Source organism: Anomaloglossus baeobatrachus, chromosome 7 (assembly GCF_048569485.1).
Source record: "Anomaloglossus baeobatrachus isolate aAnoBae1 chromosome 7, aAnoBae1.hap1, whole genome shotgun sequence".
In the NCBI taxonomy this organism is placed as follows: Eukaryota; Metazoa; Chordata; class Amphibia; order Anura; family Aromobatidae; genus Anomaloglossus; species Anomaloglossus baeobatrachus.
This window is the reverse complement of record NC_134359.1, coordinates 157,527,162-157,552,605: the sequence shown is the minus strand read 5'-3', so window position 1 is coordinate 157,552,605 and position 25,444 is coordinate 157,527,162. Positions and strand designations below refer to the sequence as shown.

At 47.2% G+C, this 25,444-nt stretch overlaps 1 protein-coding gene across 8 annotated transcripts in view; it reads left to right on the top strand.

The window, feature by feature from the left end:
- The window catches only part of GULP1 (GULP PTB domain containing engulfment adaptor 1), a 2,424,202-nt gene that overhangs the window by 2,161,010 nt on the left and 237,748 nt on the right, over positions 1-25,444 (top strand). For 7 of the 8 annotated variants that reach the window (XM_075317776.1, XM_075317775.1, XM_075317771.1 and 4 more), the window contains one exon: positions 2,493-2,587. The exons of the other annotated variant lie outside the window; for it this stretch is intronic. In XM_075317776.1, the coding sequence (XP_075173891.1) occupies positions 2,493-2,587 (95 nt within the window). The remainder of the gene's footprint in view (positions 1-2,492; positions 2,588-25,444) is intronic. 8 annotated transcript variants of the gene reach the window in all.

Below are 25,444 nucleotides of genomic sequence, written 5' to 3'. Positions count from 1 at the left end.
CCCAAAATCATATGACATCCTCACATGGCGTGTTCCACCAGCCCTACCACCAGCAACCTTGACTACAAATAAAGTAACTTGAGACACCAACACTGCTGAGTACATGATAAAAATAGCAGGGGCCTAAAAGGCCCCCATTCTGTACAGATGTGGTTTTCCCCAAAAAAGCATTGTTGCACCAAAATGCCTATAAAAAAATTATATGAACAAATGAATATTAGCAGCTATAAGTCCCCTCACTGGCAGCCAGACTGGCTTGCAAAGTCTCCATAAGGAGAATAGGGTTCCCCCGTGGTCCCCACAAAGCTTCTCATGAGCCAGATCAGACACCCCATACTTTGCACTGACGAGGGGCAAGCACCCCGAAACACCGTGTCTGCAAATTGGGATTCTGATCTGGCATATATATCCTAAGTTATATGTAAAGGATTGTTAAAAATCCACATTTAACTTTTAGGATCACTACTTCCAATAGGTGGCGCTGCGCTGGAGTTTGTCTCCTGTTCTGGAGAGACAATTTGAATATTTTGCAGAGGGGCATGGCAGCTATAAGTCCCCTCACTGGCAGCCAGACTGGCTTGCAAAGTCTCCATAAGGAGAATAGTGTTCCCCCGTGGTCCCCACAAAGCTTCTCATGAGCCAGATCAGACACCCCATACTTTGCACTGACGAGGGGCAAGCACCCCAAAACACCGTGTCTGCAAATTGGGATTCTGATCTGGCATATATATCCTAAGTTATATGTAAAGGATTGTTAAAAATCCACATTTAACGTTTAGGATCGCTACTTCCAATAGGTGGCGCTGCGCTGGAGTTTGTCTCCTGTCCTGGAGAGTCAATTTGAATATTAGCAACAACGGCATACTTGAGGAATATCTAGAGTTTCGAAATTCTAACTAAAGTAATTTTACAGATAATAGCAAAAAAGTGAGCACTTGGGCCTAAAATGCCCCCAATATGCATTGTAGGGTTAAGGACGGCACCAAGTCTTATAGGTCTAAAATAAAGGATGATGACATATGACAGCATATATCTTTTTCTAGTATTCAAGAAAGATCTTTTTCAGAGCCCATATGCTGGATGGAGAGTATTACCAAACTTGTCTCTTCAGAATTCTGCATTGGTGTTTGATCGTGTTCTTGGCCACGGAATCACTTTCACCCTGTTCTTAGTGGCCATTCTGATTGGGTACTGTTACGGGGGGCTGTCTGATAATAAAACCCAAAGGAATATCAGACAGTCAGGGTCCACCGTGCATAGACTCTGCTGCAGACTATAGCAGAGGATAAGGGGTATATAAGTGTGCCACTGTAAATAGTAATAGCACAAGTGCAGAGTGCAATACCTCTGTTAAACTCACAGAGGAATATAATTAGGAAATAAAGCAATTCCTCCCTTACTTGGAGGGTGTGTGGTATGGTCTCTGTTAATGGTTACAGAGACAAAAGCAGTGAGTGTGAAATGACACCTACCTAGGTCTGTTCCTCTAGTGGTGCCTGGAGACAGACAGCAGCATAAGCCGCACAAAGCTCCTACCTGCGTTCGCTCCACTAGTGTGCGAGGACACGAACCCCTAGATATGGCACCTGCCTAGGTCCGCTCCACTAGTGGTGCAAAAGAGACGGACAGCAGCACAAGCCGCACAAAGCTTCTACCTATGTTCACTCCCCTAGTGTGTGAGGATACGAACAACTGCCAGATGCAGTATAAGGAACGTTACCCTAGCGGCAACGTCCACCTACGAGTAGAATCACAAGGCCCAGCCGGACCATGTGCCTCAGGCACCTGCCTATGTCCGCTCCACTAAGATGTAAGGATACGGATCGCAGCCAAAGCTGTAAGGTATAAGAACGCTACCCTGCCGGTAGCGCTCACCTAGCATAGACAGAGAGATGCCTAGAGGGATGTGCACAGAGCGTCTACTCTCATGCATGAACCAAGAGGACTGAGCGCCGGGCGGCGTGCGTCAGGGTCTTATATAGACTCTGTGCCTCATCCAAGATGGAGGACACCAGAGCCAATCCGCTGCCAGAACGACAGCAATGACGTCACACTGGCCTATCACCGAGCAAAGCGTCACAAGCACATGACCAGCGACCAATCGGCATAGAAGGTGTCAGAGACATGTGACCACGTGTCACAAGCATATGACCAGCGGCCAATCAGCTTAGAAGGTGTCAGAGACATGTGACCTCGTGTCAGCGATGATGTCACTCGCACATGTGCAGTGGCTCCAAGATAGGACTTAGTCTCCAGCGCTTGCACATGTGCAGTAGCAAGAAATCCGAACATAGTCTCCAGTGCTCGCACATGTGCAGTAGCAAGAAATCCGAACATAGTCTCCAGTGCCACAGCAACCGTAACAGGTACACCTTGTCACGGTGTGGGATTGAATTTTACATTTTCTTTATCAAAAGAGTGTTCACTAAGTACCCTGTTTTTTACTTGTATATGATATGAAAGTATACACTTAAATGTATTATGTATTGTAGAAAAAGATTTGTTTGGTGCAGAACCATTTGATCCATTTTGCTGTGCTGTGAGTGACTATACACCAGACATACAGTCTAAACTGGATGAGATGCAGGTAAGTCATTAGCTTGCTTTTTCCAGAATTATATTTCATAACATGGGCGATTAACACTCACAACATCTAACATGTTGGAGCATTTTTCTGGGTTCACATCACAGAGACTGACAACCTCAGTGAAGCATATCTCCCCTCCAGAATTTCACCAGTCACCATCTTACATTGCCTAATGCGTTTATCTAGTCAGAAATACTTGCTTCTAAACGATCATATTACTTTAGATGATGATGTAATAAAAAAAACTTACAAGTAAGCTGTGGTAATTTTAGTAGTATTAAATCCTGAAAAATTATAAACTGGAGTTAAATTACTATAGGAATAAATTCTACACAGTAAAGACTGTGCCTCAGTATACTTAAGACCAACAGGCTTGTAATGTCCATTGTAGACGTCAACTGTTGCCAAATAAAAGGAAAAAAATGTGAAATTTTGCAAAGCCTAATACATCAAAAAGAAAAGCAGTTTGTTACAACATTTTCTCTCACATATGCCGTAAGAAAATAAGAAAAGTGAGTGCCATTGAATTACATTTGGCTGAGAGGACTAGACTTTGCTGTTGTTATGTTGTTTTTTTTAAAGCCTTACTTGATTTTGCCTTTCTCATTTCCCTCAATGCTTCATTGGATTAATTTTAGCGGCAGAGATGGTTAGTATTGTGACTATTTTTCTTCCATTACAAATATATATAGAATATGTATTTTTGTATATGTGGTGTATATACTCCGTACATGATGTGCAGAATTTTTTGGTTTATGGATGTACAGAGTTTAGCAGGTGTAACAACTCTAACATTTATTGTAAGATTCTCCAAAAAATGTTTTTCTTTTTTTGCTTAGACTTTATTTTTGATTTTTTTTTCTAGATTTTTTTAAGGCGAGAGACATACAAAAAAAAAAAACAACAATCCATTTATATACCTCAACACAACTAATACAGATATAATATAATATAACTATATAAAGTGGTTTCAACAAAGTCAACAGCAATGGCAAACTATAATTACTGCAATCCAACATCATAAAATTCCTTCATGGCAATGATTTTAAATACGGTACTTAGTGGTAAGGATGAGCAAACCAATGGAAGTTCGGTTTCACCGGGTTCGATTGGACTTTAGTTAAAAGTTCGGTTTGGGACCCGGACTTGCCCCAAACTTGACCTCGGACCCCGAATTCCATATAAGTCAATGAAGTCCCAAATGTCTGTCCTGTAAAATTTCTGTAAAGTGGTCATAGCAAGGGCTAGGGGACTGCTGAAAAACAAAGCAAAATGGGGGTAATTGTTGTGCAAACAAATGTGGATAGGGAATAAGTAAAAAAAAATAATGTGGGCTTTTGCCTGTTTTTGATAACTAGTGCAGATAAAGCGGACAGCTGGGGGCGGCAACTCTCAGCTGTCAGCCTTATCTTGGCTGCTTATCAAAAAAAGAGGGGATCCCATTCATGTTTTTTAAAATGATTTAAATAAATAATTTAAAAAAAACATTGTGGGGTCCCTCCTATTTTTGATAACCATCAAAAGCTAAGCTGACAGCTGGGGGCTAGTATTATCAGGCATGAAAAGTTATTTGGTGCATCCCAGACTAAAAATAGCAGCCTACAGCCACCCCAGAGTGGCACATCCATTAGTTGGGAAATGGATGGTGCTTCTCAATTTTGATGCTAAGCCAGGATAAAACTGAGAGCAGTGGGCTGGTGTTCTCAGACTGCTGAGGTGTTACGAGGTCTGCTTCTGATAATTCGTGTTCTCCTTTGCCCTCCTCTGGTGCTCTGTTACAGCGTCCTGTTGGTCCTCGATCACAATAGTGCTGGAGACTAAGGGGCACTTTGCACACTACGACATCACAAGCCGATGCTGCGATGCCGAGCGCGATAGTGCCCGCCCCCGTCGCAACTGCGATATCCTTGTGATAGCTGCCGTAGCGAACATTATCGCTACGGCAGCTTCACATGGACTCACCTGTCCTGCGACCGTCGCTCTGGCCGGCGACCCGCCTCCTTATTAAGGGGGCGGGTCGTGCGGCGTCACTGTGACGTCACACGGCAGGCGGCCAATAGGAGCGGAGGGGCGGAGATGAGCGGGATGTAAACATCCCGCCCACCTCCTTCCTTCCGCATATCCTAAGGAAGCCGCGGTGACGCCGGTAGGAGATGTTCCTCGCTCCTGCGACTTCACACACAGCGATGTGTGCTGCCACAGGAGCGAGGAACAACATCGGACCGTTGCGTCAGCGTAATTATGGATTTCGCCAACGCTGCACCGATGATACGATTACGACGCCTTTGTGCTCGTTAATCGTATCATCGAGCCTTTACACACTACGATGTGTATCATCGATGCGATGCCGGAAGTACGTAATTTTCAATTTGACCCCACCGACATCGCACCTGCGATGTCGTAGTGTGCAAAGCCCGCCTAAGTCTAGAAAATGCGCTATTCCGCATGTGCGATCTAATTTGGACACAGTTGCAATCTGCGCATGTGCGCCATGTGGAGAACGCAGATTGGTCGCGGGTGACGTCACCGCTGATGCGGTGTCACATGTCTATGACGCTCTGGTTGCCGATTGGGCGGGTGACGTCATTGCTGACATTCCTGAAGCTGATTAGCTGTGTAATCCTCCATCTTGGAGGAGGCACAGAGTAGAGATGAGCGAACTGGTCGCGGTTCGGCTCGAGGTCGGTTCGCCGAACGGACGTCCCGTTCGAGTTCGGCTTGTCGAACGTTCGACGAACCGAACTCGAACTGCATAGGAAACAATGGCAGGCAATCACAAACACATAAAAACACCTAGAAAACACCCTCAAAGGTGTCCAAAAGGTGACAAACAACTCAAAACACAACACAAACACATGGGAAAGTGACAAGGACATATACTCATGCGAAAACAAAACAACTGGACAAGGAAAAAGAGGAGGACACACAGATATAGGCATGGCACGCCCTTCTAAAATCATGTAAAACACCGCAAGGTGACTCCAAGCGGAGTCTCCTTTTTTTTCCAAAAATTGGGCCCCACACACACCCACCCATTCAGTGGCAGCACTTGTGCCCTAGTTGTACACTTCACAGCTAGATTTGCATCAAGCACATTCAAAAATACGCTATTCTTAACCGTCCCCAGGATGACACCGGGGTTGGTAGCAAAGTCTTTCCTGATCCCAGCTCTGTTCATCTTGGATCATTTTTAAAAAACACAGCAAGCAAGGGTTACTCCAAGCGGAGTCTCCCTTTCTTCCAAAAATTGGGCCCCACACAGACACCTTATCAGTGGCAGCACTTGTGCCCTAGTTGCAAACAGGATGTTTTGATTTGCATCAAGCACATTCAAAAATACGCTATTCTTAACCGTCCCCAGGATGACACCGGGGTTGGTAGCAAAGTCTTTCCTGATCCCAGCTCTGTTCATCTTGGATCATTTTTAAAAAACACAGCAAGCAAGGGTTACTCCAAGCGGAGTCTCCCTTTTTTCCAAAAATTGGGCCCCACACACACCCACCCCTTCAGTAGCAGCAGTTGCGCCCCAGTTGTACAATTCACAGCTAGATTTGCATCAAGCACATTAAAAAATACGCTATTCTTAACCGTCCCCAGGATGACACCGGGGTAGGTAGCAAAGTCTTTCCTGATCCCAGCTCTGTTCATCTTGGATCATTTTTAAAAAACACAGCAAGCAAGGGTTACTCCAAGCGGAGTCTCCCTTTTTTCCAAAAATTGGGCCCCACACACACCCACCCCTTCAGTGGCAGCAGTTGTGCCCCAGTTGTACAATTCACAGCTAGATTTGCATCAAGCACATTCAAAAATAGGCTATTCTTAACCGTCCCCAGGATGACACCGGGGTAGGTAGCAAAGTCTTTCCTGATCCCAGCTCTGTTCATCTTGGATCATTTTTAAAAAACACAGCAAGCAAGGGTTACTCCAAGCGGAGTCACCCTTTTTTCCAAAAATTGGGCCCCACACACACCCACCCCTTCAGTGGCTGCAGTTGTGCCCCAGTTGTACAATTCACAGCTAGATTTGCATCAAGCACATTAAAAAATACGCTATTCTTAACCGTCCCCAGGATGACACCGGGGTAGGTAGCAAAGTCTTTCCTGATCCCAGCTCTGTTCATCTTGGATCATTTTTAAAAAACACAGCAAGCAAGGGTTACTCCAAGCGGAGTCTCCCTTTTTTCCAAAAATTGGGCCCCACACACACCCACCACTTCAGTGGCAGCAGTTGTGCCCCAGTTGTACAATTCACAGCTAGATTTGCATCAAGCACATTTAAAAATACGCTATTCTTAACCGTCCCCAGGATGACACCGGGGTAGGTAGCAAAGTCTTTCCTGATCCCAGCTCTGTTCATCTTGGATCATTTTTAAAAAACACAGCAAGCAAGGGTTACTCCAAGCGGAGTCTCCCTTTTTTCCAAAAATTGGGCCCCACACACACCCATGCCTTCAGTGGCAGCAGTTGTGCCCCAGTTGTACAATTCACAGCTAGATTTGCATCAAGCACATTCAAAAATACGCAATTCTTAACCGTCCCCAGGATGACACCGGGGTAGGTAGCAAAGTCTTTCCTGATCCCAGCTCTGTTCATCTTGGATCATTTTTAAAAAACACAGCAAGCAAGGGTTACTCCAAGCGGAGTCTCCCTTTTTTCCAAAAATTGGGCCCCACACACACCCACCCCTTCAGTGGCAGCAGTTGTGCCCCAGTTGTACAATTCACAGCTAGATTTGCATCAAGCACATTCAAAAATACGCTATTCTTAACCGTCCCCAGGATGACACCGGGGTAGGTAGCAAAGTCTTTCCTGATCCCAGCTCTGTTCATCTTGGATCATTTTTAAAAAACACAGCAAGCAAGGGTTACTCCAAGCGGAGTCTCCCTTTTTTCCAAAAATTGGGCCCCACACACACCCACCCCTTCAGTGGCAGCAGTTGTGCCCCAGTTGTACAATTCACAGCTAGATTTGCATCAAGCACATTCAAAAATACGCAATTCTTAACCGTCCCCAGGATGACACCGGGGTAGGTAGCAAAGTCTTTCCTGATCCCAGCTCTGTTCATCTTGGATCATTTTTAAAAAACACAGCAAGCAAGGGTTACTCCAAGCGGAGTCTCCCTTTTTTCCAAAAATTGGGCCCCACACACACCCACCCTTTCAGTGGCAGCAGTTGTGCCCCAGTTGTACAATTCACAGCTAGATTTGCATCAAGCACATTCAAAAATACGCTATTCTTAACCGTCCCCAGGATGACACCGGGGTAGGTAGCAAAGTCTTTCCTGATCCCAGCTCTGTTCATCTTGGATCATTTTTAAAAAACACAGCAAGCAAGGGTTACTCCAAGCGGAGTCTCCCTTTTTTCCAAAAATTGGGCCCCACACACACCCACCCCTTCAGTGGTAGCAGTTGTGCCCCAGTTGTACAATTCACAGCTAGATTTGCATCAAGCACATTCAAAAATAGGCTATTCTTAACCATCCCAAGGATGACAACGGGGTAGGTAGCAAAGTCTTTCCTGATCCCAGCTCTGTTCATCTTGGATCATTTTTAAAAAACACAGCAAGCAAGGGTTACTCCAAGCGGAGTCTCCCTTTTTTCCAAAAATTGGGCCCCACACACACCCACCCCTTCAGTGGCAGCAGTTGTGCCCCAGTTGTACAATTCACAGCTAGATTTGCATCAAGCACATTAAAAAATATGCTATTCTTAACCGACCCCAGGATGACACCGGGGTAGGTAGCAAAGTCTTTCCTGATCGCAGCTCTGTTCATCTTGGATCATTTTTAAAAAACACAGCAAGCAAGGGTTACTCCAAGCGGAGTCTCCCTTTTTTCCAAAAATTGGGCCCCACAAACACCCACCCCTTCAGTGGCAGCAGTTGTGCCCCAGTTGTACAATTCACAGCTAGATTTGCATCAAGCACATTCAAAAATACGCTATTCTTAACCGTCCCCAGGATGACACCGGGGTTGGTAGCAAAGTCTTTCCTGATCCCAGCTCTGTTCATCTTGGCTTCTTTTAAAAACAATGTAAGCAAGGGTTTCTCCAAGCGGAGTCTTCCTTTTTTCCAAAAATTGGGCCCCACACACACCCACCCCTTCAGTGGCAGCAGTTGTGCCCCAGTTGTACAATTCACAGCTAGATTTGCATCAAGCACATTCAAAAATACGCTATTCTTAACCGTCCCCAGGATGACACCGGGGTAGGTAGCAAAGTCTTTCCTGATCCCAGCTCTGTTCATCTTGGATCATTTTTAAAAAAACACAGCAAGCAAGGGTTACTCCAAGCGGAGTCTCCCTTTTTTCCAAAAATTGGGCCCCACACACACCCACCCCTTCAGTGGCAGCAGTTGTGCCCCAGTTGTACAATTCACAGCTAGATTTGCATCAAGCACATTCAAAAATACGCTATTCTTAACCGTCCCCAGGATGACACCGGGGTAGGTAGCAAAGTCTTTCCTGATCCCAGCTCTGTTCATCTTGGATCATTTTTAAAAAACACAGAAAGCAAGGGTTACTCCAAGCGGAGTCTCCCTTTTTTCCAAAAATTGGGCCCCACACACACCCACCCCTTCAGTGGCAGCAGTTGTGCCCCAGTTGTACAATTCACAGCTAGATTTGCATCAAGCACATTCAAAAATACACTATTCTTAACCATCCCCAGGATGACACCGGGGTTGGTAGCAAAGTCTTTCCTGATCCCAGCTCTGTTCATCTTGGCTTCTTTTAAAAACAATGTAAGCAAAGGTTACTCCAAGCGGAGTCTTCCTTTTTTCCAAAAATTGGGCCCCACACACACACCCCTTCAGTGGCAGCAGTTATGCCCCAGTTGTACAATTCACAGCTAGATTTGCATCAAGCACATTCAAAAATACGCTATTCTTAACCGTCCCCAGGATGACACCGGGGTAGGTAGCAAAGTCTTTCCTGATCCCAGCTCTGTTCATCTTGGATCATTTTTAAAAAACACATCAAGCAAGGGTTACTCCAAGCGGATTCTCCCTTTTTTCCAAAAATTGGGCCCCACACACACCCACCCCTTCAGTGGCAGCAGTTGTGCCCCATTTGTACAATTCACAGCTAGATTTGCATCAAGCACATTCAAAAATACGCTATTCTTAGCCGTCCCCAGGATGACACCGGGGTTGGTAGCAAAGTCTTTCCTGATCCAAGCTCTGTTCATCTTGGCTTCTTTTAAAAACAATGTAAGCAAGGGTTACTCCAAGCGGAGTCTCCCTTTTTTCCAAAAATTGGGCCCCACACACACCCACCCCTTCAGTGGCAGCAGTTGTGCCCCAGTTGTACAATTCACAGCTAGATTTGCATCAAGCACATTCAAAAATACGCTATTCTTAGCCGTCCCCAGGATGACACCGGGGTTGGTAGCAAAGTCTTTCCTGATCCAAGCTCTGTTCATCTTGGCTTCTTTTAAAAACAATGTAAGCAAGGGTTACTCCAAGCGGAGCCTCCCTTTTTTCCAAAAATTGGGCCCCACACACACCCACCCCTTCAGTGGCAGCAGTTGTGCCCCAGTTGTACAATTCACAGCTAGATTTGCATCAAGCACATTCAAAAATACGCTATTCTTAACCGTCTCCAGGATGACACCGGGGTTGGTAGCAAAGTCTTTCCTGATCCCAGCTCTGTTCATCTTGGCTTCTTTTAAAAACAATGTAAGCAAGGGTTACTCCAAGCGGAACCTCCCTTTTTTCCAAAAATTGGGCCCCACACAGACACCTTATCAGTGGCAGCACTTGTGCCCTAGTTGCAAACAGGATGTTTTGATTTGCATCAAGCACATTCCAAATCCACAAGCATTTACTCTCCCCAGGATGACACAGGGGTAGTAAATTCCTTCTGGATCCATGACTTGTTCATTTTGATGAACGTCAGTCTGTCCACATTGTCACTGGACAGACGCGTGCGCTTATCTGTCAGCACACACCCAGCAGCACTGAAGAAACGTTCAGAGACAACGCTGGCAGCTGGACACGACAAAATCTCCAAGGCGTAACTGGAGAGCTCTGGCCATTTTTCTAGATTTGAAGCCCAAAAGGAGCAAGGCTCCATTTGCAAAGTCATGGCATCGATGTTCATTTGGAGATACTCCTGTATCATCCTCTCCAGCCGTTTACTATTTGTCAGACTTGTTGTCTCTGGTGGCCTTGCAAAGGAGGGTCTAAAAAAATTATGAAAAGATTCCATAAAATTGCTGTTACCAGCACCAGATACGGTCCTACTGGTACGGGTAGACTGTTGAAGATGACGAGACCGTCCCATGTTTGTCAAGTTACAACTGGGAGAATCACTCCCTGCACCTGCACGGTTGTTTGGTGGAAAAGCCGAGCTAAGATCGAGTAACAGCTTCTGCTGATACTCCTGCATACGTGCGTCCCTTTCTATGGCTGGAATTATGTCACAAAATTTGGACTTGTACCGGGGATCTAATAGTGTGGCAATCCAGTAGTCATCATCACTTCTAATTTTGACAATACGAGGGTCATGGGTGAGGTAGTGCAACAAGAAGGCACTCATGTGTCTTGCGCAGCCATGCGGACCAAGTCCACGCTGTGTTTGTGGCATAGAGGTGCTAACCGTTCTTTCTTCCTCTGACATCTCCCCCCAACCTCTTTCAACTGAAATTTGACCAAGGTCTCCCTCATCTGCTGAGTCTTCCATGTCCATGGACAGTTCGTCCTCCACTTCTTCATGTTCTCCTGCACCTTCCTCAACATCTGGCCTGCTACCATGCGCCCTTGTTGATCCTTGTCCCCCATGGTCCCATGCCTGCCGCCTTGGTGATGATGAACGTCTGGACCTTGGTGATGTTGTTGTGTCTTGCGCATATGAATCCTCCTGTAGTTCATCCCCTTCCTGTTGTCCCACCCCCTGACTCCGAATAGTGTTTAGCATGTGCTCCAGCATGTAAATGACTGGAATTGTCATGCTGATAATGGCATTGTCAGCACTAAACATATTCGTCGCCATGTCGAAACTGTGCAAAAGGGTGACCACTCCATCAGGGTGATCTGCCCCACCTCTGCATCTCGTTGGCCCAGGCTATACGTCATGACGTATTGCACCAGGGCTCGGCGGTGCTGCCACAGTCACTGTAACATGTGGAGAGTTGAATTCCAGCGTGTCGCCACATCGCAATTCAGGCGATGAATCGGCAGGCCGAAAGACTTTTGGAAAGACTTCTGGAGCGATGCAAGTCGCTCAGCTTGAACGGCGGAAGTGAGCAGACAGTTTTCGTGCCCTGTTCAGAAGGCCATCTAGGCCGGGATAGTGTGTTAAAAATTGCTGGACGACAAGGTTCAACACGTGAGCCATACAAGGTACGTGTGTCACCTTGCCCAGGCGAAGGGCCGCACCCAGGTTTGCAGCATTGTCGCACACGGCCTTACCAGGCTGCATGTTGAGTGGAGACAACCATTTATTAAACTCGGACCGCAGAGCTGACCACAACTCCTCAGCTGTGTGACTCTTATTCCCAAGACATGTCAAGCTAAAGACCGCCTGATGCCGTTGCGCTCTGCTGCCAGCATAGTAATGAAGGGTGCGTGATTCCTTCTGCGCAGTGAGAACGCTGGTGGCCTGACCAGGCAGGCTTGGGGCAGAGGTGGAGGACCCAGATGAGGTGGAGGAGGCAGAAGCAGTGGCGGAACTTGGACAGACAGAGGATTGACACACAAGTCGTGGAGACGGCAAGACTTGTGCAGCAGACCCTTCACCATCTATCACCATAGTTACCCAGTGCCCAGTCAGCGACATGTAACGTCCCTGTCCATGCTTACTGGTCCAAGTATCGGTGGTGAAATGCACCCGTTGACACACAGAGTTTCTCAAGGAAGCGGTGATGTTGTATGCGACATGCTGGTGTAGCGCGGGCACACCTTTCTTAGAGAAGTAGTGGCGACTAGGCATCTGGTACTGGGGCACAGCGACAGACATAAGGTCTCTAAAATCCTGTGTGTCCACTAGGCGGAAAGGCAGCATTTCGGTAGCCAAGAGCTTACAGAGGGATAGAGTCAACCTCTTAGCTTTGTCATGGGTCGCAGGAAGTGGCCTTTTATTTGACCACATCTGAGGGACAGAGATCTGGCTGCTGTGTATAGATGGTGGTGAGTAGGGTGTCCTTGAAAAAATGGAGGTTTGTGAAGAAAGTGCAGGCGTAGACATGATGTTGCCTTCATCTAACGTTGATGCTATCGATGTCTGAGAGAGCTGTACACACGCACTTGTTTCCCCTTCCAAACCAACTGACGACCTACCAAGCAAACTGCCTGTTGCGGTTACAGTGGTGGAAGCTGTGCGTGGAAAAACAGGTGTGACAGCTGTCCCCACAGTCCTAGAAGATGAAGAGCGCGCGGATGCACTGGAAGGGGCAGGCGGTGGATGGTTCGCTCCGCTAGGCCGCATTGCAGCACGGTGAGCTTCCCACCGGGACATATGATATTTATTCATGTGACGATTCATGGAAGAAGTTGTCACACTGCTGAGGTTTTGACCTCTACTAAGAGAACCATGACAAATTTTACAGATCACATAATTTGGGCGATCTTTTGCTATGTCAAAAAAGGACCAGGCTAGGCAAGGCTTAGAGGCTAGTGCTCAGAGGCAGAGTGGTGGCTGAGGATGCAGTTGTAGACGTGCTACCAGTACTCCGACTCTGTCCAGGAAGGCGCAAGGTAACTTCGTCATCAGTTGCATCCTCCTCCACCACCTCTGTTGACCTCCTCTAGTGCCAGACTGTGGGTTGACAGTAGGTGGGATCTAGAACTTCATCATCAATTGTTGTGTTTGCACTCCCCTCCCCCTCAGACCGAGCCTCTTCTTGCCCTGACCGAATATTTAAGTTGTCATCCCAATCGGGTATCTGCGTCTCATCTTCATCAGTATGTTCCTCATTGTCTATAACCACAGGTGTTACAGTTTGTGACAAAGGGTCAACATTATGCTCAGAAACTTGGTCCTCACGGCCTGAATCAGAGTCACAAAGGTTCTGGGCATCACTGCAGACCATTTCCTGTTCTGTACTCACTGTAGCTTGGGAGCAGACCTCTGATTCCCAGGCTATAGTGTGACTGAACAGCTCTGCAGACTCAGCCATCTCAGTTCCACCATACTGTGCAGGGCTGATGGAGACTTCAGAGCTGGGAGAAAGCAAGTTTGATTGGGATGACAACTCAGAGGACTGGTGTTTTTCGGATGCGGTACTTGAAGTGGCTGAGAGGGCACTTGTTGGACCACTTGAGATCCATTCAAGCATTTTCCTTTTTTGGCCATCATCTACCTTTGTTCCTGTTGTTCGTGTCCGTAAAAAAGGGAGCACATCGGATTGTCCACGGTAAGTAGTAGACATCTTACTTTTGCTGGTAGATGGTCTATCTTCAGCAGATGATAATGGAGCTTTGCCACCTTCCCACGGACAAAACCTTTTTTGCCTTTTCCACCACGCCTCTTTCCCTTTCCACCAGCATCTGTCATTTTGCCACTCATGTTGATTGCGACAAGATTGTGCACTGAAAATGTGGTAGTAAAAATTGAGAGGTGGTGTAGATTGCAGCGGTGGTCTAGCTTTATTAACAGCAGAATAATAAAGAATAAATATCACTGACAATGCAACTACGGCCCTTAAACTGGCAGCATAAATTGCTAGTATAATCGCTTAGTAACTATCAGTTTGAGTGTGCAATGCAGGCAGACGTGCTGCAAATATCTTTGCACTAGTGGGACAATACAGAAGTCCAATAGCCACGTTTAGGATGACACTAAGTTCACTCAGTGTTTGCTAGTATAATGGCTTAGTAACTATCAGTTTGAGTGTGCAATGCAGGCAGACGTGCTGCAAATATCTGTGCACTACTGGGACTATACAGAAGTCCAACAGTCACGTTTAGGATGACACTAAGTTCACTCAGTGTTTGCTAGTATAATGGCTTAGTTATAAGGAGTTGGAGTGTGCAATGCAGGCAGAGGTGCTGCAAATATCTGTGCACTACTGGGACTATACAGAAGTCCAACAGTCACGTTTAGGATGACACTAGGTACACTCAGTGTTTGCTAGTATAATGGCTTAGTTATAATGAGTTGGAGTATGCAGAGGACAGGAGGGTACAGTGCCAGGGTTGTGGGTCTGGGTAGAGGAAAGGAAGCCTGCCTTTCTATTCCCTCCTAATGGGGAAATGCAGCGACGAAATCCCTGATTTTAGCTACACAGACGCTGTCTCTATTTTCAGGACCTGTCACCTATGGCTCTGACCATGCCGGTACGAGCCCTTAAAAGGATGGAGCGCATACAGCAGTATCAGCGATAGGACTCAGGACGGAGCTGCGCCAGTGATGTCTGACACCAAGGACGCAGAAGAGATAATGGCGTCCGGACGGGCAGATACTCGTTTTTATAATGCAGGGACATGTGACATGGACATCCTATCACACATGCCGTTGCTTCTCTGGCTAAAAGTCCACTTTGCTGTGTGTGTGTCTGGGATTGGCTGACATAATGGCCCTCCCCACTACACGCGCGCACTTAGGGAAGGAAGACAAGGGAAAAAAAAAAAAATGGCGATCGCCATTATACAAACAGCAGTGATCTGAAGGCGCTGTTCCCGCACACTATACACTGAAATTTCATAATAGTGTGAGTCACAGAGTGACTTACACTATTACAGCGGAAAGCCAGCTAGGAATTAGCTGTTTTTTTGCTGCTAGAACCGTTCTCGAACGTTTCTAGAACTATCGAGCTTTTGCAAAAAGCTCGAGTTCTAGTTCGATCTAGAACAGGCTCCAAAATCACTCGAGCCTAGAACTGGAGAACCTCGAACCGCGAACCGCGCTCAACTCTAGCACAGAGTCTATAAAAAGCCCTGACACACGTTGTTCAGCGTTCAGTCATCTTGGTGCTTGCATGGAGTAGAAGCTCCATGCATGTTGCTTCTCTGCACTGCTACAGTCACAAGTAGGTGAGCGCTATCGGTAGGATAGCATTCCAGTACCCTGCAGCATAGCTGCTGTCCGTATCCTTGCACATTAGTGGAGCGGACCTAGGCAGGTGCTTGCCTTCCATGGTCGTGCTGTGACTTGTAGTTCCACTACAGCTCCTAGTTTAGGGAGCTTTGCTCTTCGTTGCTAGCGGTTAGCTAGTAAACATTAAGTACATTCCTGTACTCTTGCACAAGTGACCTTCTCTTTTGTCTCCGTGACTATTAACGGAGACATAACATTGCACTCTCTGTGTGAGAGCGACGTCACTCGTGTTATCACACATATATTCCTCTGAGATTTAACAGAGGTACTAGTCACTGTGTGCGGTTACGGTTAGTAACCGTACGATTTATGTAGAGGTCTGTGCAGCTAACAGACTCTACTACGTCCCTTTTTGGTTACTTTTGTAGTCACCATAAGTTGTGTAGCATATCCCTCATTTGCGTTTATGCTAATACAGTAGTCGCTGTGAATTAAACAGTGTACGCCGTCTTTGGCCTTAGTGCCACTTAGTGCCACTGTGACCTGACAGTCTCAGTACTGCTTCTGTGGTACAAGTTTCCACCTATCCTCTGCCATTTTCAGCAGCAGGTTTCCTGCACAGTGGACCCTGACTGCCTGACAGCCTGTGGCTATCTACTATCAGGCAGCCCCTGTAACATTACGACTGAACCAAGGGTCTGGCTGATATGGCAGAATTTCAACAACTACACTGCTACATACAGGTTCTTGAAGCTAGGCTCAAGACTGTAGAGCATAAACCACAGACTGTGGTGACATCCACACTTGATCCACAACTAACTTTGCCCAACGAGTATTCTGGCGATGCCAGGTCATGTCGTGGGTTCATCAATCAGTGCCAAATACATTTGGAGGTTAACGCCTCTCGTTTTCCGATGGAAAAGGCCAAAGTAGGCTTTATTATTTCCTTGCTTCAGGATAAGGCCTTAGAGTGGGCAACTTCCTTATGGGAGTGTACTGATGTAGGTCCCAAGATTTTCTTGATGCACTTAAAGCGGTGTTTATAGGGCTGCAAGTTACCCATGATGTGGCTTTCAAATTATTGGATCTAGTACAGGGGTCTTCACCTACTAGCTCCTATGCCATCAGTTTTCGTACTTTGGCTGCTGAGTTAAACTGGCCAGAGGAGGTTCTGATACCTATTTTCTGGAGAAGTTTGGCGGGTTATGTCAAAGATGCTCTTGCTACTCGAGAGGTTCCCTCTACCTTGGAGGAACTAATTACTGTAGCAACGAGAATTGATGTGCGCCATAAGGAGCGTAAACTTGAGACTACTTCGTCACGTCCAAAACACAGATCCGTACCTGACTCTGTGGTTCCATCTACATCTACCTCAGTATCTGAGAACTCTCCCACTCCTATGGAGTTAGGTCATACTACTGTTTGTTACATATACTGACGTGCAGGACACTATGCTAACAAATGTCCTAATTGTCAGGGAAACTCCCCGGTCTAGTAACCATAGGATGGGAGTTACTAGATACGTCTTCTCCACCCTCCAAGTGTAGTTTTCAGGGTCAACTCTCGTTCTCTTCGACTACATTGCCTATTAAGGCTTTTGTGGATTCCGGAGCTGACGGGAGTTTTGTTTCCTCAGTATACGTGAAAAGACACAATATTCCCTCTATTATGTTAGAGGCGCCTATTCCTGTCCGTGTTGTTAATGGGACTATGTTGTCAGACTCCATTACATTGAGGACAATTCCCTTGCGGCTTTCCCTGCCTCATGGTCATATAGAGGACATCTCTTTTCTTGTGTTACCTGAGGGCATAGATGACGTACTTCTAGTTTTCCCATGGCTCCGTGCTCATGCTCCCCTAATTGATTGGGAGTCTGACAGTATAATCAGATGGGGTTCGAACTGTCAGTCCCGTTGTCTTTCCTCACCCCCTAAGATCGTTGCTGCTGCAACAACGGATCTCTCCCCATTACCATCATCCTATTTGGACTATGCTGATGTTTTTTCTAAACAGGGCGCTGAGACTCTTGGAGATACCTCGAGCCATCGCAGATCCGGATCCGAGCAGCCCTGGTTGCTGACGCGGGGGTGGCACAATAGTGTTTGCACATGTGCATAGACAGCTTCAAGGCGGGAAGTATCCACGCCTGCATCCTGGATAGGGGATTGATCAGCACATAGCACAGGGGAAGAGGCAGTGGGATCACCCGCAGACAATGATTTTTAGGTAGCACCAGCGAGGTCTGTGAGGCTAGAATCACAGCTTACAGGCATCTAATACACTAATCCAGAAACTGACCCTAAACTAAATGAAAAATAAGAACGATATTATTAGAGAATACAATAGCATTCAATTAGCCCTGAAGAGGATTGTTGGTTTACTGTTGTACCAGCATGTACTGTCACGCTATAACACACTATCCTTTTTCCAGCACACTGTCTCCCTGCACTATTTCAAGGTACAGAGCGGCAAACATGAGATCTCTAGGTCTTATTTAGACCCGATGATGCCATGCGGCTGACCAGTCACAGTGATACCAGTAGTTAAGATGGCTACGGCATTATCATGATTGGCAAGCAATCCCTGGATGTTTACTGGCTGACAAAAAGCCGAGAAACATGCATGCAGGGTAGGTACTTGAGTATGGAGTCTGAGCAGTACAATTCTCAATCAAGTACTGAGCACTTCAAGCACTCTAATGCTCAATCGAGTACCAAGTGTCGCGGGCGGGGTGGAGGGTGTCGGCACACCACGCTCACCCCTTCTGCTCGGGTCCGGCAACTGCTGCTCAGTGGTGGCTCGAGCGGTGGGCCGGATCCCGGGGGTTTCTCGAGCGGCACTCCTCGCCCGTGAGTGAAAAGGGGATTTGGGTGTTGGGATATGGTTTATTGTCCGTGACGCCACCCACGGTTGTGGTGATTGAGTGTACACCACCGCTGCTCTATATGGGGATCCCGGGGATGGTGAGGCGGAGCAGCCAGTTGTTGTGTTGCCCCTCCGTGGGTAGGGGTTGGTGATCCCGGGGCCCAGTGGGGTGCAGGGGCGCAGGGGCAGAGCTGTGCCTTGCGGCACTGAGGTACTCACTCAGCCAGTAAACACGACACAGTTCTCGGTAAACAAACGGCTGGTTGGACGGGTCCCTCGGACGGTTCACGGTGCTGCGGTTCCCTGCAGTTAGCGGTGATGGTCTCTTCCCTGCACCTTTGAAATGTCTGTTTGGTAGCGGTGGATTCCCACCGGTTACCCGCTCCCCGACTGCAGTCTGTGCCGGAGGAGCTCCACACTTTGCCCGCAGGCGCCGGCCCTGGGAAACTGGTGCCTTGGCGGTGGCTGTGTTTCCCCGTTGTGGTTGGACCTTTGCCGTCAATCAGGACTTGCTTGTTGGGGGATCTACGTCCCCTTCACTAATGGATTTGGCAATTTTCAGCGACTCCTAGCCTTGCCAGGATCCGAAAAGCCCCTGCCTTTGTGCTGACTGCCCTTTGTATACTGCTCCAGACCCCCGGGTACACACAGCCTCCGTGGTCCTTCCAGCAACCTCCAGACAGTCCCACTGCAGACCTTCACCACCGTCTGCTGACCTTGCTGATTCCGTCTGGGCACACAGCCACAGACCAACTTCAGGCTTTCTGTCACTTTCTCTACTGTTTCGCTTCACTCTAGCTCCCTCCTGAGCTACACTCCTCACACCAGCCCTATCTGGGCTACACTTTCTACTCCTTTCACTTCCTTCTCCTAAACTCAACCACTTGGAACTTCCTGCCTCCAGAGCTGTGAACTCCTTGGTGGGCGGACACCAACCGCCTGGCTCCACCCCCTGGTGTGAATCATCAGCCTCTGGAGGGAGGCAACAAGGATTTATGGGTTAGCTGGTGTACCTGCAGGGAATGTGGGGTGCGTGTTTTTGTTGTTACCTGTGTCCCCTGGCTTGCCCAGGGCGACACACAAGCACTAACAAGCACATTCGGCCATCCCTAGTAATAATTCTATCTCCTGTACATTTCTAAGGAAATCCTGAAAACATGATCCATTTGGTCGGCCATGAGGACTGCAGTTGGGGAGAACTGAATAACTAATCTAATAATATTACAAATATACTTGCAAAGTGTTGTATAAAACCTCTTTAGCTAGAAAAAACATTTTGCCTTTATAGTATCCAGTCATATGAGGGGCTGCTGATAAGTCTTTGGACTTTGAGAAGAGAAAGAGCACCGCATATACGTAAGGGGCACACCAACCACGATATAAATAGTAATATACAAAAACGCTTTATTCAACACATAGAATTTAAAAACACTAAAAAAACATGAAGAACAACACACTCAGAGCAGGGCTAAGCCCAAGTGTAACCATGGCCATGGTGAACAGTAGACAAGATCACAGTGATCATGTTAAACATATATGATAATACATACATCAACAAATGGAAACCTGTAAAAAAACACAATAGATAGCCTTAAGTTGCAGAAAAATAACCAAGAGATGTATAAGGTACAACAATGACTAATACATACAGAAGTAATATACTATGGCTATACACTACAAATATGAAGCAACATTCAATAGGGGGCGGCGTATACAGGGAGGGTGTAACAATAAATATGCAATAGTGCAGATGTATTAATATACCCTAGGTAGAGCTGGGGAGGATTATATATATCCATACACAAGTACAGAGTAATGACCTGCCTGCAAGCAACTATGCACTGTACTATACACCATAAAGATGCCCAGGCAGGGTACTAAACCCCAACAACACCAAGAGTGGTATACGGTTTGTACAAATATATAAGTCCCTATGGATAGAGAGGACACAAAGCCAAATGACAAATTAGCAGGTGCCCACAGCACCTACACAGGGACATAAATACCGATGATTGTCTGCCCGAATAGCCATAGAAAAGAGCAGCCCCACAGCGTAAATGATTGTGGATGGAGAAGACACAAGGTGCAAGGAACACCATGGACCAGGTGGGTAAAGAACCCTGGCTCAGAGTGGGTGACCCCACGCGTATCGCTGCCGCAGCAGCTTCATCAGGGAAGGTGCAATTGTGTTGAACAAGAGCATATAAATAGTAGAATGAATATAGACACAAGTACACTCACCTGTGCTAGCAAGCACACAGGAATGGTGATCACCGCAGAGCGCTATGCCCACGCGTGCGCAGTGCGGTGTGGACGGGAAGACATGAGGATCAAAAAGCTGAGCAGCAAAAGTGTTGTAAGCGCGCACGCGCAGACCACTGCACGGGTCACATATGGATAGATCACAAAATATCAGGCTCAGTAGTATATGTAGCGCGATAGTACACATGCGCTAGATGTATGGAAAACCACAAGCAGGTAGGACGGCCCCAAGTAACACGTACCATATACTGCTTAAGGTAAAAAATGGAAGTGAAAATAAATATACAGTCGCCTATAAATATAGAGTATGGAGATACTCTTAAAGTATTTGCTGAACAATTGACAAGTAATAACAAGGTAGAAATGGTGGCGTCGATAAGGTGCATACACAACAGAGGTTATAAAACCAGAGAGAATCACAGATGTCAAAAGGTGCCACAGCCATTGGGAAAAGGGGATGAAATATCCTTGTCCACATCTACACGACGTGTAGCGGCACCATAGATGAGCAAGGAATGTATATACATGCATGAGGTTGTGCACGTATACATGCACATACACACACATGCGATAGCATAAAGCCGCATGTGCCCATTCACGTGCATATATATAAGCCCACAATCCTGCAAACGTGCGCCCATGCACACAACCATGTATAAGGAGCCCCCATGGTGGTGTGGCGCCCCTGACCTGGTCAGGCACCACTGAGTACTGCACCCATGCTGGGGACAGTACAATACAGGTAATCCAGAAGGCTGACCGAGGTGTGACTACACAGGCGCATAGTGATCAGGTCTCACACATGTACCTATGAGAGGACCCCTGGGGATCCCAGGAGGGGGAAAAGCCTTCACCTCCACTGGAATAGTGGAGGGGGCCAAAAGCCTCCATCTCCTCTCAAGGGGTGTGGTAAGAGAGTCTGGTTGCTAGGTGGCGTAGGCAGGCACAAAAGGGAAAAGAGAAGGAGGAGTAAACAGTCTGCAGCAGAGTGTGGAGGAGTGAGGAGCAGGAAAGTGGAGCTCAGACAGGAGCCGGTTCAGTGCAGAGTCCAGGGAGCTCGAGAGAGGAGCAGACCTCGGGGCTGTTGCAGTCTGACAGCGTCCGCGCAGTGGCTACCGACGGGGGAGAACGGTCACCTAGGAGTGCTACCCGAAACCCATCTCCAGCTAGAGAGAGAGCACAGAGTGGGAAGTAAGGAGACTGCTAGGGAGAACCAGGCCCAAACGGGCGGCAGATCCCGGAGCGGGGATAGATCCACCTTTCCCTGCTAAACCTGCCGGTGTGGGGCCCTCAAAGCCCACACCACAACACCTAAAAGCCGCAGCCACGTAGCCACAGTTAGGGCCCATAGTTCACAGGAGGCAAGCAGCTGGAGTGTCCTGGCCCAGGCTACAAGCAAACGGCAACCGAAGGGGAGAGAGGCTTCAGCAACTTCCCTGGGTGACCCCCATAGGGACTAAAAGTCGGGGTTACCCCAAACCACCAAGGGCTAAGGAAGGCGAGTTGGTAGCCACCATCAGAAGTCAGCCTGAAGGATACCTGGTTCCAGCCTGGTTCATCCCAGCTACGCCCGGGTTACTCACCCTGCCATCTGAAGTGAGTAAAACCCCTGAAAGACATTCTGCGTGTGTGGAGTTATTCTGCGCCTTGTAGTTCTACACATCTACACAGGGTCCTGGGGCTTGCCTCACTCTCAGGAGGCAATTCCAACTAACTGCACTCACCATCAGCCCCAGGCGTCCCTTAACCTGCAGTGGCGGTCCCCACTGACCGCAATACTGAGAGTGGCGTCACGACAAGAAGAAGATCTCCTACCTGTGACCAGATCCAGCTGAGTGGAGTCCCTGAAGGTAATGCACCGACACAACACCTGTGGGGCTTCACAGTGGCATATAGTGGGAGCATGGCGTACCATGAGTAAGTATCACTAGCCATATATGTACATATAAACCACACGCCGGGGGCAGGGGTGAACCGAAAACCTACATGCGTATATAGGTATACATATACACATGCAGATGCACAGATGTAAAACCGCATGTGCACCTGCACGTCCATACACGCAAAGTAGGAACGTGCAGGTGGACCCACACACAAAACCATAAGTCCGAAGCCCCCAAGGTTGTCCATGGTTGGGGCATTGTGTACCGTAAACGGACCAATCCGGGGCCCTCAGATGGAGCACAAAAGGGCGGTGTCCAAGCCCATAGAGCAATTTGTGTGTGGGTCCACCTGCACGTTACTACTTTGCGTGTATGGACGTGCAGGTGCACATGCGGTTTTACATCTGTGCATCTGCATGTGTATATGTATACCTATATACGCATGTAGGTTTTCGGTTCACCCCTGCCCCCGGCGTGTGGTTTATATGTACATATATGGCTAGTGATACTTACTCATGGTACGCCTTGCTCCCACTATATGCCACTATGGGGGCTCCTTATACATGGTTGTGTGCATGGGCGCACGTTTGCAGGATTGTGGGCTTATATATATGCACGTAAATGGGCACATGCGGCTTTATGCTATCGCATGTGTGTGTATGTGCATGTAGACGTGCACAACCTCATGCATGTATATACATTCCTTGCTCATCTATGCTGCCGCTACACGTCGTGTAGATGTGGACAAGGATATTTCATCCCCTTTTCCCAATGGCTGTGGCACCTTTTGACATCTGTGATTCTCTCTGGTTTTATAACCTCTGTTGTGTATGCACCTTATCGACGCCACCATTTCTACCTTGTTATTACTTGTCAATTGTTCATCAAATACTTTAAGAGTATCTCCATACTCTATATTTATAGGCGACTGTATATTTATTTTCACTTCCATTTTTTACCTTAAGCAGTATATGGTACGTGTTACTTGGGGCCGTCCTACCTGCTTGTGGTTTTCCATACATCTAGCGCATGTGTACTATCGCGCTACACATACTATTGAGCCTGATATTTTGTGATCTATCCATATGTGACCCGTGCAGTGGTCTGCGCGTGCGCGCTTACAACACTTTTGCTGCTCAGCTTTTTGATCCTCATGTCTTCCCGTCCACACCGCACTGCGCACGCGTGGGCATAGCGCTCTGCGGTGATCACCATTCCTGTGTGCTTGCTAGCACAGGTGAGTGCACTTGTGTCTATATTCATTCTACTATTTATATGCTCTTGTTCAACACAATTGCACCTTCCCTGATGAAGCTGCTGCGGCAGCGATACGCGTGGGGTCACCCACTCTGAGCCAGGGTTCTTTACCCACCTGGTCCATGGTGTTCCTTGCACCTTGTGTCTTCTCCATCCACAATCATTTACGCTGTGGGGCTGCTCTTTTCTATGGCTATTCGGGCAGACAATCATCGGTATTTATGTCCCTGTGTAGGTGCTGTGGGCACCTGCTAATTTGTCATTTGGCTCTGTGTCCTCTCTATCCATAGGGACTTATATATTTGTACAAACCGTATACCACTCTTGGTGTTGTTGGGGTTTAGTACCCTGCCTGGGCATCTTTATGGTGTATAGTACAGTGCATAGTTGCTTGCAGGCAGGTCATTACTCTGTATTTGTGTATGGATATATATAATCCTCCCCAGCTCTACCTAGGGTATATTAATACATCTGCACTATTGCATATTTATTGTTACACCCTCCCTGTATACGCCGCCCCCTATTGAATGTTGCTTCATATTTGTAGTGTATAGCCATAGTATATTACTTCTGTATGTATTAGTCATTGTTGTACCTTATACATCTCTTGGTTATTTTTCTGCAACTTAAGGCTACCTATTGTGGTTTTTCACAGGTTTCCATTTTTTGATGTATGTATTATCATATATGTTTAACATGATCACTGTGATCTTGTCTACTGTTCACCATGGCCAAGGTTACACTTGGGCTTAGCCCTGCTCTGAGTGTGTTGTTCTTCATGTTTTTTAATTTCATGTGTTGAATAAAGCATTTTTGTATATTACTATTTATATCGTGGTTGGTGTGCCCCTTAAGTATATGTGGTGCTCTTTCTCTTCTCAAAGTCCTCTGCTCTGTACATCGCATTAGGGTGCACCCACTTTCATTATTATCGGTGGTGCGCTCCTATAAACATATTACCATTGGCTGATAAGTCTTTTGGCATCGTTTTGTTTCTATGGTAATGAACGTTACATCACATGAAAGCCTTATGTGTCTAAAGGTGGCTTTACACACTGCAACATCGCAAACGACATCGCTGTAACGTCACCGGTTTTGTGACGTTACAGCGACCTCCCCAGCGACATTGCAGTGTGTGAAACCTATCAGCGACCTGGCCCCTGCTGTGAAGTTGTGATCGCTACAAATCGTTCAGGACCATTCCTAGGTCCTTTGTTTCCCGCTGTGCAGCATGCATCACTAGAAAGTTTCAGTGTGTAAAGGGGACTTTACAGCGACTTCCCTTTCAAATAGCAGCTTTGACACATCCCCAACAACCAGCTAGGTCGCTCTGCAGGTCCGGATCGCTGTTGCGTCGTTGGCCAGGTTTGCCTGTTTGACAGCTCACCAGTAGAGATGAGCGAACCGGTCCCGGTTCGGCTCGAGGTCGGTTCGCCGAACGGAGGTCCCGTTCGAGTTCGGCTCGTCGAACGTTCGACGAACCGAACTCGAACTGCAAAGGAAACAATGGCAGGCAATCACAAACACAGAAAAACACCTAGAAAACACCCTCAAAGGTGTCCAAAAGGTCACAAACAACTCACAACACAACACAAACACATGGGAAAGTGACAAGGAC